We start from the raw sequence: 14778 nt of genomic DNA, 5'->3' as shown, positions 1-14778 counted from the left end.
TGAAAAAAAAAATTCCCAGGCAGACTGAGCTGCTGGTTGGGTGTGTCCTTGAACAGTGCGAGGGCAGGAAGTTCTGCTGTGTCTCAGGCAGATGCCCAAATATAGAGTTCCTCCACTTTGTGACATCACAAAGGTGAAGCATCTGGAGAAGTCTGTCTGAAACCTGGCGTTCACAGCAGCCTGCAGACTTTTTAGCAGGGGATTACTCCAACATACTTTATCCTACAGATTTGAAACTTCACGCATTTTTAGTCTGGACATCCAACATTGTAACATTATATATATGTCTTAAAATGTGAAACAGCAACAACCCCCTCTTTAAACCACAAAACATAAATAATGGATCTCAGTCTACAGTTTAAGGTTTTATTGTCGTCATCCAGCAGGTTGCTGTGTTCTCACTGGTGTTGAACATTGTAACACAGAAGCTAAACTTTGTTAAACAGGCCGAACTTTGTGTTGCAGTCCAGAGGTGGCTTCATTCAGAGGAATCACTCTCTCTGCATGTGCAGCCAGCAGATATGTGTTCACTTCAGTATCTTTTTGTCACTGCAGCTGCAGCATCTCTTCCCTCACCCCTGAATCAATTCTTTCTGACCAGCTTGTGATGAGTTTTCCTCCTGCGACATGTCGCTCACTTACACATGCTCAACCAGAGAGGGTATCACTGCAGTCTAAAGGGCGTTTCAGTGCTTTGTGCAGTGATTCTACACCATCAGTGTCCCTCCATGTGGGAGCATGTGTTTTGTTAGTGAACAAGAGCCGTGCAGTTCTTCTGTTCAAGCCGTCTTTTCATCATCTTTGGCCAGGAGTACCAGTCTGCAGGTCACATTGACCGCTGATACCGGGGTTGGGAGCTCTTCTTTGCTGCCACAAAAAGAGGCAGATATCTTTATTTTTACAACTCGTCCCTCTATGAGGTGTGTTGTCTTTTCAAAACTGAGACGTAGACGAGAACTATCTGTAGGTTGTGTCCAAGTTTAACCCTTTGACCTTGTGCGTCAGTTTTCTGCATTATCCTGTTTAAGTCAACCTGAACAGTAAAAACTATGATAGCTTGAGCCTTCATTCTTTTTGCAGCAGAAAGCTCAGGTCTCCATTTATCATGTCATAAAGTTGGATGTTCATCTAGTCTAAAAATGACAACACAAGGGTGCCTGCAAACTGGTTGGTTGAGGTCCTATTATATTATCATAAAGAACCAAAACAAAAAAGCTGAAGCCTTCTTTGCATTTGTAACAGAACGCTAAGGCTTCTGTCTTCTGTATGACCCCGTTGCATTCGTGGATGACATCGTCATCAGTTACCTACGTGATGTGTAAGGCTGGAGATGTACTTGCTTTTTAACCTTGCGTTCATGTACACAGCCGTCTGCGTCATGAACGTAATGGTTCACATACTTGTCTATGCACGAAGTCTGTTACTGGAGGATACCTCGAGTATGCAACTACCGTATGTGTGGCATGTAAATAACACACATGGTCACACGCCAGGAGGTTACAATTATGTCATGTTTCGCCAACATTTTCCTCCGTGCACAGACCTATGCTTCCATTTAGTTTTGCAGGTTTTCATGTCAACCTCTAAAATGGAACGTTTCTGTCTCTAGCTGTTTTGTCAGCCATGTTCGTCGCTGTGCAGCGGCAATGACACATCGTACAGATGTGGATATTGCTGACTTGGTCTATCAGCTTATCTTCAAAACTCTCTGCAACACATTATTGTCCCTGCTGCTGTGTTGACCCTGTCACGACCCTGTCCCTCTGCCTCTACCCTACTGTGTAGCGTTAATTTTTGAGAACGTGCACCGCCGCAGCTCCAAACAGACGCAGGGAACGCGGGGCAGCGATCATGTGCACGCGATAGTTAAAAGAAAGTATTTTTCCGGCTCAAATTTCAGTGACATGAAGCAGAATACTCCAAGATAGGACACCACAATAAGGAAAGATACACATGTAACCAATGGTGGATCCTTTCCATCGCACAGTGCGAAGGGTTAAGACACTCTGAACACTCCGGCCCTGCTTTAGTTGAATCCTTGTTGCATTCAGCGCATTAAAGTTAACTTTAGATGGCCTCTCTCTGCCCCACACTGATGTATAAACAAACTCATGTAAAACTCTGCAGTTTGAATAATCCGTTATTCTGATTACATTTGTGAAAACTTTATAGCTCGTGGGATGAAAAAGAAAGTTACCAAACCAACACATTGTGACTGGCTGTGATGAAACTGTCCTCTCCTTGTTGTGGCTCGTAGCTCTCTGGCCCTCTGCCTAATCACAGTGTGATTATGCGTGTGTGTGTGTGTGTTTGTGCGCGTGTGTGTGTGTGTATCTGAGAGAGAGGAAACGAGAGTGTGTCGTGGCTCACTGGATGATTGAGAGTAGCAATTAGAGACTTAATTAGTGGCTATCACAAACACACACACACAAACACACCACATACACAAACACTACAGCAGATGCGCACACATGCACATGCACAGACGCGCGCGCACACACATAACGAGGCAAGAAAATACTGTACGCACTTTCCTCAGTGTGTGTGCCCGTGTTTACTAGATACCATAATATGATTCCATCCACGTTTTAAGTGTTTAATTGGCTTTTAAATCCCTCTATGTAATTATATGGCTGTGAAACACACACACACACAGTCAGAGACTAACACACACATATGCACAAATACAAATGCAGCATGCGCGCACACACACACATGCAGTACAGCTGTTCATTAGCATGATGGCTTTAGTTCTGTCTTGGCTCTAATCACATCATGTTTACATTTCAAATAAGAGGAAATGCTGCAGTGCCGCAACCACACACACACACACACACAGGACCACCCACACACCTACAAACGCACGCACACACACACACACAATTTAACTTCTAACTTGCTTTAATCATAGCACGTTTACATTTCAAATGAGAGAGGAACACACACACAAACAGCTCGCTGCAAATTACTGAAATGCACAACATTCCCATTTAACCTCCTCTGTTGTGCTCCTGCACACACACATGCACACACACATGCACACACAGACTCAGACACACGCTCCTCATTAAGTTCCAGCAGTTTGAGTATTATTCAAATGAGCCCTGGAGTGTTTTAGTGCAGTTTCATCATTGATTGGTTTGAGATTTCACTGCTTTTAATTTGATAAAAGCAGGGCAAACATGAAGTCTGCCAAAAATCACTGCCTTTGAATGGTGTTAAAACAGTCCATGTGTGTGCGCGAGCGTGTGTGTGTGTGTGTCTGATTCTCAGCATGTGTCTGTGTTTATATGAGTTAAGATCAAACACTTTGATTTTGTCTTTTTTTCTGTATGAGCCATAAAGCTGAGGCGTGATGGCCGAGCCCACAGACAGAGCTGCATGCTCTTTGTCTGTTAACTCTTTGTATATCTTTTTCCAATATTTAACCATTTATACATCATGTGTATAGATCATTCCTTGCTGTAAACGATGTTTACCCCAATGTTTGAATAACTTTAGTCTTTGACATGGGACACATAACAACACAATCCACAGTGTGTCTTGTCTATATTTAGGTTAAATTTACTGTAAGCCCAAATGTTTGTTGCCTATTTCAAAATGATAAACAAACAAAATAGTACCAGTATATACAGTCTGTTTGTTTCTGTCAGACTGGAACAGTTCAGGTATACAAGTCTGTTCATGATACATTAAAGAGTATGTTAAGGCAGCTAAACTAAAGAATCATCACAAGTTGGTCGACCACTTGGGTGTGATTCCAGCAACCTTTCTTATGGATGGCTGAACTGACATCACCAAGAACAGAATCATAGGCTGTGTTTGAAATGGCATACTATATACTACTCAATATACTGCATACTGCATACTGTGTTTCAGCATTAGTAAGCAGTACGGAGCTGTTTAAATATATTTAGCAGTATGCAACGCCAGGTGCTGCTGTTGCTGTCTGCCATTTCAACTGCCGTTGTGACGTTCCAGCGCTTTGCATTGTGGGATACAGTAGGCGAGGTAGACTGGTCCGATGCATACGGGAGATTTTTTCCTCAGTACGACATCCGGGAATTTTTGGCATCCTGCACATTATGCTTTTGTTTGCATACTACAAACTACATTCTGGCCAAATCAGTACGTACTGCTAGTAAATATGTGATTTCCAACACAGCCAAACTGATTTTAAAGATCATTTGACTTTTTGGTTGACATTTGTGGTTTTAAATAAACATCTCAAATGATTTATATCCCACTTATGATGAATTGTGTTAACTCTTTTTGGTAAGTGCCATCATCACTTTGTGTCCAGTGCAAATGATAGCAAATGCCAGCTGGATCAAACATTAAACTAAGGTCATAATAACGTTGTACCTGCTAAATATCAGCATGTTAGCATTCACATTGTTAGCATGCTAATATGAGCATTTAGCTCAAAAGAAGCCCAACAGAGCTGCTAGCAGACTTTTGTTTAGCAGCAACTTTGTTGCTAAACTCTGCAGCTCTACGTAGCCTTCAAGCCTATTTTAGCTCATTGTTTTGACCCTTATTTTTGTCCTTAAAGTTACTGTATTGTTCCCTCTCAATGCTCTCTTTAGTTCTAGTTTATGGTGTCCAACTGATGAGTAAATACCCTCAGACACCCACTGCGGACTCTCTGCAGGAAACATACAAAGTTAGCGACTAGCTAAGGAAGAGCTAAGGAAGTATATCAACTAATAGTCAATGCCTTTTTCCCAGGAGTTAAATGAATAGAACTTTTACCTTGCATGTAAACCCTAATTATTGTCCAAGGTGATATCATAGTGCATCTCTCAGCTCGTTCCTCTGCCCCCAAGTTGCCAAAAAGCTGATGAATGCAGGTTTAATTACACCTAAAATGAATGTTAAACAGTAACAGAGGCACTTGAAGACAGCTGTTCTTCACTTAGTTTTCAGACAAACACAAATGTTTCACTGATATCTTCCAGAGATGCTGAGATTGAAACTGGAATAGAATTTTTCTTTCAGTGCTCGTATGAATGCAACAACATGAACTCAATCTGTCCATCTCTAGTATCCTCACAGCAGTCTCTCTGTGCGTCTGTGTGTCCAGACCTCCAGCTGAAGGCTGCCGAGCTGAACCAGACTCTCTCGCGGAGAGACGGAGCTCCAGACAAAAGCCTGAAGGAGATGAAGGAGGAGATCCAGGCCATGCTAGCCGAGATGAGGAAACGACAGCTGGGAGGGAAGAAGAGCATCGCCGAGGAGGAGATGGAGTATGGACACACACTCGTTTACACGCACACACACACACAGACGCTCTCACAGGTCATGTATCTTTCTCCCACACACCAGAACAACACAGATTTGGAGAAAACTTTGCAGACAGAGTGCTCTTTGTTTCAGACACACAAATGAGTGCGCACATGTTTCTGGGCATGCACGCACGCCTGATGAGCAGACCAGAGGTGTACACTTCTTCATGAACAGAGAACAATACGCCAAGAGTTGTGTTTGGAGACGAGAAAAACTGATCATTGATATGGTGCACTTGTTTTCGGATTTAAAGCTGTAGCTTTCTTGTGCTTGTAGAGTTTTTTTGTACTTTTTGTTGTAAAGGTTTTTTTGTTTCCCTTTTAAGCCTCTTGTTTGCACTCACACCTGAATGCTGATGCTTTCACCTTGTGTCTTAGATTGCCTTCGTCCATGCTGGGATTCTTTCCCACTTTTCCTTGTTCTTGCTTTTTGTTCCGCAGGCTGTTTTCCAGCTCAACTTTTCTGCTGAACGTGCAAAAAGAAAGATAAAGAAGAAAGAACCGGAATATGCATAAAATACATTAAGATGAATCCATATGTAAAAATACTTTTCAAATAATCTCACCTGTATGGTATATTATAAAATGAAATGATAATAAGGGTGCAACATTTTGAAAACATTAAATGGTGACTGAGCCTATGGCCCACTGATGAAAGCCTTTGCATTCACAGTATTACAGACTGGCTGTCTGTGGTGACTTTCGCAGAAAAAAATCCCAAGCAGCGCCCAGTTAGTGACGTGTTTCCCATCACCCAGCAGTGGTTGGTCTGCCAGAGAGGGTAGGCGGAGCTTAGTGGCTGCTTTTCCGCTCTCTGCAAGTGTTGCGAGTAAACAGTAATCTACTATGGCTGAACAAACAAAGAAAAGATGGATGACTACAGATACAACTTCAACAATAAGTGAAAATCCAAAGAAGAAGAAACAAATTCGACGCTCAGATGAAGCAAACAGTCTGAAAAGGAAAGCGACCGTCAGCCAGGAAAATCAAGAGTTACAACCGGAGCCAACCGTGGACGTCACACATGCAACACTGTCTGGATATCTGGGAAGTGTGCTCCTGCAATTACCATATATCGCCATAGGTGCCGCCAAAGAGAACGAAACTGAGATCTTCCAGATTACAACATTAATGCAATGTCTGAATCATAAATACAGATATAAATGCATGTCGCACATTTTGGGATATAAACATGAATTTTCCCCAAAGTTTAATGTTACCAAAGGCTTCAATGTTTTTAATCTATAAATATGCGTCAGAAGTGAGTAAATCTCTTGAAACTTGAGCCTTTAATTGCAGAAAATATTAGAAAAGTTTGCACTATTACCCCGTATTGATTCTGCTCCTTTCATAAAAAATAATACAGGATCAAAGGTTTAGTGTTAAAGAGGTAAAAAGGGAAAATTAGTTTTTAGTTCATTTAGAATTACATTCTAAACTACAGTCCTCGACACATTGATCGCAGGCTCCACTCTGATAATTTGGCGCATGTCATCCTCTATGTGATGGAATTCGTGCAGCTTGACGACCCAGACGTGGAAGAAGACTCAGGAGATCCAGATGGCTGAAGCTGAAGAGTTTATATACTTGATCAAGGAGAAGTGACAGAAACGATACACTCTGAGGCGTAGTGTAAGGCCAAGTCATTTCTAGCAGACCCTTCCTCGTGCTCGGTATTTAACCCTTCGGATGACGTGTCGTCTATCTACTATCTACCATATAAGGACCTCACTAGTGCCAATAGTCCTAATCTTAGAATTACAATGTAAGCAATCTTACTTATAGTTAAATAAGACAGACAGTCCTGAGTGTGCAGAGGGACGGGAACAAGTGTTAAGCGAAGTATTGTGGGCCTCTGCAGATGCTCTAACGAATCTCTTTACTCTAAGTCCTACCTGCCCCGCTCTCTCCTCCCCACATGTCCTGTCTCAGCCGTCCTATACAATAAATCCAAAATCTTACAAAAGTATAACTGAAGAGAGCCTCTTAAAATAGAAAAAATGCAGCAACAAACCGTAAAGTGGTTTAATCATGCAAAAGCACTGGTCCTCAAATTTCAGTTTTTCTGTCTTTGATTTCTTTCTTTTTGTCGACACAGGAGACATCAGGAGTAAACACCTTCCGTTGAGCGCACACCTCATTGCCACATATCCTCAAGCCGTGAATTTCTGCTGATGTTTAACAAAGTGTTTCCCACTTTGTCGCTCTCACGTTCTTTCTCTTTCTCCAAAGGCATTTCATGGAGTTTGTAATCTCCTCTCTTCATCCTCCCGCTCTCCTCCTCTCTCTCCCTCCCTCTCTGTCTGTGTCTTTCAGCAGCAAATGTTGACGAGGTCGATGAGTTAATTAAAAGCATCGCTGTAGGGGTAGAAACGGAACGAGACGTACAAAGAGCGTGGAGTGAGAGGGAGAGTCGCGGAGGGAGAGGAGAACAACTGACAGATGGACGGGGAGCTGTAGAGAGGGAGAGAGTGCGAGGGAAGGAAAGACAAAGAGAAATTGCTGCTGCCTCTGAATGACTTGTCTGTCAGTCTGCGGCTGATTATTTGACTGAACCCTGAGGGGAGATTTCAAGCCGAGAAACAGAGAAAAACACAAGCATCAACAAATGTCAAAGAGATGCTTACACAAAAAGAACAAAGCTGGCACAGTCGTTTTTTATTATGTTGTCATGAAAAGTTTGTGTTTTATATGCGGTATAACAATACATTTTAGTTGTAATAGTCAATTAAGTAATGTTTAAACACCACTTCGTTAGTTATATTCCGTTTTCTTTGTGCTAGTCCCCAAAGGGTTCATTAAAGTTTCCAATCATTACCGTCCATACATCCCCCAAACTGTGTGAACGTGTCCTCCGAGTGATGTCAACTGGAGGACACTCCATCCTTGTTGACTTAATTAAAGCTGAAGGTACAAAAAGGCTCATTAAGGGACGCTATGGTAAACATATGGTTATTAAACTGTTTTAAATACGTCCAAAATGAGAAGGCTTTTTAAAACAGGATGTCAAAGCAAAGCATAAACAGAAAATCTGGAATTAACTAAAGGCTGCATTCCAGTTTTGATGAGTAGATCAAATGAGGAGAAGCGTGTGAGACAGTTTAAAGAAATCATCTTGAGTCCAGCTCTATATTCACTCAAAGGTGTTTAGCATCAGGGGATCCATACGCAGCAGAAAGGGAATATAATGTTGGCTTTTCAGAAGTGTCATATCAACTGAAAATAACATTCAGCTAATGTTAGCCAGGTTATGCTGGCAAACAACTAGTTTGGACTACATATCATCAGACCCTGTAGAAGGCAAATATAGTTCAGATCTTTATTTGAACAGCCATGCTCGAAGGCAGTGTGAAAAGTCTTAAACTCCAGCACACTGTCCAACTAGCAGAAAACACAAACACTGTTTGCCTGATGAAGGTCGAGCACCGAAACATTGCAAGCAAATAAATACATTTTATGCAATTTTACGTGCAATTCTGATGGATTTTTCCCCTCTCCTGCACACCTCTCCTGTTAAACAGATGTACAGGGTTTTTTCTCTAATGTATATATTTATTTATTTTTGTCTCGGACAAACATCATGTCACACACAACAAGAAGACCAAACAAGAGATATAGTAAACAAAAATAACATCGCTAGAAGAATCAATCAGAATTAATCTAATATCAAAATGAAAGATGCGTTCGAGAGGGAGCAGGAAGAAGCAAATGCGTATTTGGTCCTGCCCCCATTTCACCATATGATAATATGTAGCTAAAAGAACCATATAACCCTAAGAGAAGATACATACATATACACATATATGTGCATATGTGCATACATACACACACATGACACATGTGAAAATCATAGGAACCTTTTTACATTGCAGTTCCACCACAGCGCCGTAATGAAGCTCCACCATTAAGCTGCCTCTGCCATTTTACATTGAACTGAATTGGCACTGATGCAGTCCCGCCACTGTTCCACCTCTGTTACTACCTCCGATGCCGGCTCAGAGGCGGAGCGACTTCGCCCCACCATTCTGCCTCTGTGCGTTTTACATAAAAGATGAGCCGTAACAGTCTCTGCTTGAACTGGCAATGTAAAAGGGGCTAAAGAGAGGGCAAGCTGATAACAGACTGACTTTAAAGTAGTGATTTAGACAATAAACACATGAGGATATTGTTATCTGATGTAATAAAGGGAAAAATAGGGTAATACTCTCATAGATTTCTATACAATCAGACTTCTTTTGCAGAGAGGAGCGTCGTAAAAATAACCCTACTAACGTGGCTTCATGGCTTCACTTTGAAACCCAGCAGTTTTGCCAGATGTATGATAACTATCGTATTTGTACGATATTTTTGCCCGCTGTACGATATACGATCAATAATGCCATAAAAGGCCGAATGTACGTTCATTTTGCTCTTTCAAAGGAGCCCACAATAACAGTTCAGCGATGCATCTGTCACTCATTGCATCTCTGCGCGAGCACCGCTTGCAAGCAGCTTCCCCGAATGTGCGAGGATTTAGTAGATATGGTGCTTTTGTTTTGAAGGGTAAAAACGGAAGGAGTGAGTGTGTAATGGGCTGCTGTTGACTCTGTCGTGGGAAGCGTACAGTTGCCGTCTTGTTCTAAGGACGGGACCTCCGTGTAGTTGCATTGATATGGTGCGCAGATCATCGTTTGCATCATCTTTGTCACTTGCTTGTCATTTAGTGAATTGTTTTTTATTTCATCAAACTGAATGCATGCTGGAAGTAAAGACAAATGTCTGACTCCACCAGACACACAGACTGACACCGCCCATGTCTGCAGGTGTTCAGAGTCCATTTGTTGCTGCCTTTGTTATAAACCATGCAGCAGTCCACATCCGCCAGTGTTGCCTCACCCGCCCACCCCTTCCAATGCAAACACACACTTGCATTAATGTGACAATATTTGAAATGTTTTACACTGCCACAATTTAATCCGACTCAGCCTGAGGGGTCAATAGAAGAAAACCGGCCGCTTCATTCCAGCATTTCAACATTCAGTCATACGGAGTGATTATTGTCTTCACTAGCAGGGGCTCTGTCACGCATCACAATAACTCTCATCGTCTCTCCTCTCCTCTGTGAATTGTTGCACTCACACAAACTTATTCAACAGTTCCACTTCTGTAAGCCATAAATAAAACTCTGGCCAAAATGTAAATTTAAATATGCTAATCTCTCTCTTCCCTCTTCTTCCAGATTAGCCGAGGAGTTGTATCAGAAAGTGAAGAGATTATTCAGCGACCCCCACCAGGCCACCGAAGACCTGAAAGCAGAGGTAATTATAACTTCTAATCTTTACTCTTTTGTCTTCAGTGGCCTTAAATCAATGACATTTACTTAATGCTTCCCCATCTGCTTCCTTAGATAAAAGAGAAGCTCTCAGACCACGAGGGGAAGCTCCAGGAGGCCCAGGATCTCCTCCACACTGCCAAGGGAAAGACCAGGCAGGCGGGCTCACTGTCCGAGCAGAACCAAGCCAACCTCACAGCCCTGGAGGTACTGTTGTCTTAATCACGTGTACTTTTTACTGGCATGGCACTCCGTATCTTTGTAAAACATTAGGCTACAAGTTAGAGGGAAACAACACAAAACAGGCTGATAATCTTTCTCACCTTTCTCTCTAGTTAGCCCGCTAGCTACCTATTGCTAGGTGACAGGAGCGGCGCTTTGTGACGCAAGAGTAAGGGCGGGAACAGCTGGAAATCTTCCGTAGACCAGACATAGACCAGTCTCATTTCAGTTCGGCCTTAGCAGTCTACAGAGGATACCACTGACGCGTCCATCGAAGGACGCAGCCCCTGAATTGAGACACAGCTTCAGAGAGCTCTACTCTTCTTCTGTGCCTAAAAAGCTGCTGCTTGGTCACCCTCAAATTTTGCCTTAAAGGGCCAGTTTGCCGATTTTCAACCTCAGTCCTATCATGCTTTTATGGGGAGCTAGTGCCATTATGGTGGGAAAAACTGGGCCGTTCCTTTCAGAGGGAGGGTCGCAATGCACGCTGGGTGTTGTAGGAATGTAGAATGGGAGAAACCAAGAGCTGTTTGAACATTTTCTCCACAGCTATGGGGTGAATTGCTCCTTTAAGCCGATTTATAGGTATTACAGGTAACCATATACATTTCAGAGTTGATTGATCCAGTTCCCTGGCAGTAGGCTGGTCTGAAATTGAAGACTTGAACTGACCAAACATGTTAAAGTTAGACCCAAAATCTGTGTGAGGGTAAATGAAAAACAGCCATGTACATATCTGTGTTTGCCGTGGAGAGCGATAAGGTGACACCACACGTTACATGTCTGTACTTCGAAGAGGTGGTTGAATTGTTTGAAATGAGTAACACCTCTTAAATAATGGATTCCTCTTCATTTGATTTTATACTAAATCATATTTAAACTTTTGAGGTTGATGTCCGAAACAGAAACATCCTGAAGTAACAAAATATAAAAAGGAATCATAAAGAGGCGAGCATCCGAGCATCTCTTCATCTTTGAATCTGTTTGCATATAATTCATCATCAGCGAAAGCTCACAGGCAGCACCGACTCCAGACCGAGCAAAACAACAAGTGTTTATCTGGTAGATTATTCTACATGTCCTGGAGGGATCGTTCTGCAGTGATCACACACACACACGCAGTGCTCTCTCTATCTCTCTCTTTCTTTCTTTCTATCTGTCTTTGTCTCTCCCTGACCCTGCAGTCTTTGTTCTCTGTAAAGAAAAAGCTTTATGCACTGAGTACACGCACAATACACAGAGGTCACACTGGAGTTCACACAGTATTTAATCAAATCATTTACTGTGTGTCCCTCGTGCCCTCCTGCTGCTTTTATTATTTTAATAACTTGACGTCCTTTTTGCTATAAAGAGCTTTTAGAACCGGTCTGTTCCAAAAACAATCATTTCCCTAATTATGGCTCTCTAATTATTCTGGAACCAAAACTTTCATTTAGATTTGACTCCAGTGAACTGACCATAAACATCCACACTGACTCTTACATATTACCGGTTTGCATCCGGGATACTTCACAGCATGGATCCAAAATTGGATGAAATGATGTCCCCCAAAGAAGCAATAATTCTATTGATCACCTGGGTTCTTCAGATACTGTAGTGGGAATTTTCATTATTACGTGACTTTTTATTGGCCTAACGATTAAATGATTTGTTGGCGGATTAATCTAATATAAAAAAAAGTGTTTGTTACTGATCTGGTTTGATGTTTCTTCTCCGCAGAGGAAGCGCTCCGCTGTGAGCGGTGTTAGACAGGAAGCGCAGGATGTTCTTGCAGAAGGAGAACGCCTGCTGGACGAAGCAAACCAGCTTTCTGACAACATCAACAAAGAGATAGAGGTACCAGCAAATAGAAACATGTAGAACTCCTGTATTCATTAAAACTTCTATTTACTGTTTGATATCCTGCCTGAGGTTAACTTTGTGTCTTTTAGCACCAGGGAAAAGGGCTCGAAAAAGACCTTTTCTTTCCAATTTACTGCATGACATACATAAGTATTAATACATAAGTAACACCATGAACGTGTTAGTATTCCAGCAGTAAAAGCACATAAACTAAGCATTTAGAATGGGTAAGTCCACACATCACGGATCATAGTGAGTAAAGGTTGTGTTTCTCGTCTGTAGGACTTGGAGGGGATGGAGAAGGAGCTGGGTCCTCTTCATAAGCAGCTGGATGACAAAGTCAGTCACCTCACTGACGGTTTGAGTGACGGCGGTCTGGCCAATCACGTGCACGACGCAGAGGAGCACGCCAAGCAGCTGAATGAGTCTGCTGCCATTTTGGATGGGTAAATATGAGCACAGCATGTGACTGCATTTACTGTGTTACATCTACGTCGAGCATAAAGGACTGTAACTAGTCGATTGTTAATTAAGTGAAACAGCTGTTCATAATTATAAATCATTAAGTAACACTGTGTAACAGCATGTACTTTTTCCCTCCTAAACATCAGTGTATCTATCTGATGTGGTATTAGGGACCATGTTTTTTCACATTTTATAGACAGAAAGTTTGGTTTATTAGTCTGTGTGGCAGGCTTCTCTCTCAAACTCCTCCAAACAACTGGGAAAAACACGCAGTGATGGTGTCATTTATTTTTACTGGCCTCCCAAAGTGCAGTGAGTATTTACAAAAAAATGTTCCACATAAACTCACAGGGACAAAATCACACAAAAAATAGCAGCAATGCAAAATCAGTTTTTTTCAGCAGTTACCTTCTCTGTAACAAAACTGGGCGTTATTAATAACCATAAACGTATTATCTTATTATTTTTAGTGCCATGAGCTTTTAAACTTTTAACATATTTTATAATACGATTTTATACATTTTAATAACCATCTCATCAAACCAAAACAACATATTAATATATATATGAAACAAACAGATGGTATTATGACCTCACGTGATCGTGAACACGCATCATATCAGGATGTTTAATATGTTTCTCTCACCAAACTCGCATACGGCGCATGGCAGCGTTAAAGGATAACTTCAGGATTTTTCAACCTAGACCCTATTTTCCCATGTGTTTGTGTGTAAGTGACTAGTGGAGACAACAATTATTGAAATGGATCCAGTATTCAGGGAGGGAGCACCGGCCGGCAGCCGTGACATGAGTTACGATGTAACTAAGAAGGGCACCGCGCATACGCCAATATACAGCCACTAAAAGCGCTTGTTTTTGCAACTGACAGGCTCAGATCGTTACAAGTGTCTGACAACACTGTGGCAGCCATGCTACTTTACCTTATGCTCTCTGTTGTTGTCTGTGACCAAGTCTCGCTCACGGAGAAGTTCTAGTAGTAGTTGTTGCAGGAAGAAGGAGAGAGGAGTGAGAGAAGAAGAAGAAGAAAGGGGAGAAGTGCCGTTTGTCGTGTTGGAGTACAGAAAGCGTTGCTCAGTGCTGTCTAAAAGATTGTCATGGCTGAAGATCCTCTCTCCCTCTTCGTCTTCCCTCTACGGAGCCGCTCTGTTACAGATGGGAAAAATGTGAACAATTTTAAAGACAAGATTTATCCCATTAGATCCTTGGTTTTGCCTTCCAGTAAGCAATACTACCGTGCTTTATTTATGGTAGAGGTGCTCAATAATAAATATAAGGTAATGATGGATAGTTTGTCTATCTATAAATACAATTTAAAGTTACAGGTACAGTCCACGTTAGTAGAACAGCAGTACTGTACACTTGCACAAGAACACTTACAATAGATTAAAGTGAGGGGAAAAACGTATATCATACGGAAGCCCTTAGCGGACATTTTATTTCCTCCGTTCCTTCCTGTGATAAGATTTCCGGTTCTTGTCTCGAAATCTTGACTTTTTTTTCTCGTCAGCTCGAGATAATAAAGCTGATTTTCTTGTGATAACGGGATAATTTTCCGGCGATCTATAAAACAAAACAACAGGCTGGTCACTGTGATATTCAACTCAATTCAATAAGCTTTATTGGCATGAA

General features: G+C 41.8%; 1 protein-coding gene across 1 annotated transcript in view; it reads left to right on the top strand.

Moving 5' to 3' along the window:
* The window catches only part of lama2 (laminin, alpha 2), a 197083-nt gene that overhangs the window by 134594 nt on the left and 47711 nt on the right, over positions 1-14778 (top strand). Inside the window, exons 40-44 of the mRNA XM_069657561.1 lie at positions 5087-5249; positions 10507-10585; positions 10675-10806; positions 12541-12657; positions 12946-13109. Coding sequence (XP_069513662.1) covers positions 5087-5249; positions 10507-10585; positions 10675-10806; positions 12541-12657; positions 12946-13109 — 655 coding nt within the window. The remainder of the gene's footprint in view (positions 1-5086; positions 5250-10506; positions 10586-10674; positions 10807-12540; positions 12658-12945; positions 13110-14778) is intronic.

Source organism: Semicossyphus pulcher, unplaced genomic scaffold (assembly GCF_022749685.1).
Source record: "Semicossyphus pulcher isolate SPU_LCO1_2020_fin unplaced genomic scaffold, fSemPul1.0.p SCAF_11, whole genome shotgun sequence".
Lineage (NCBI taxonomy): Eukaryota > Metazoa > Chordata > Actinopteri > Labriformes > Labridae > Semicossyphus > Semicossyphus pulcher.
This window is presented reverse-complemented; position numbering and strand designations above follow the sequence as displayed.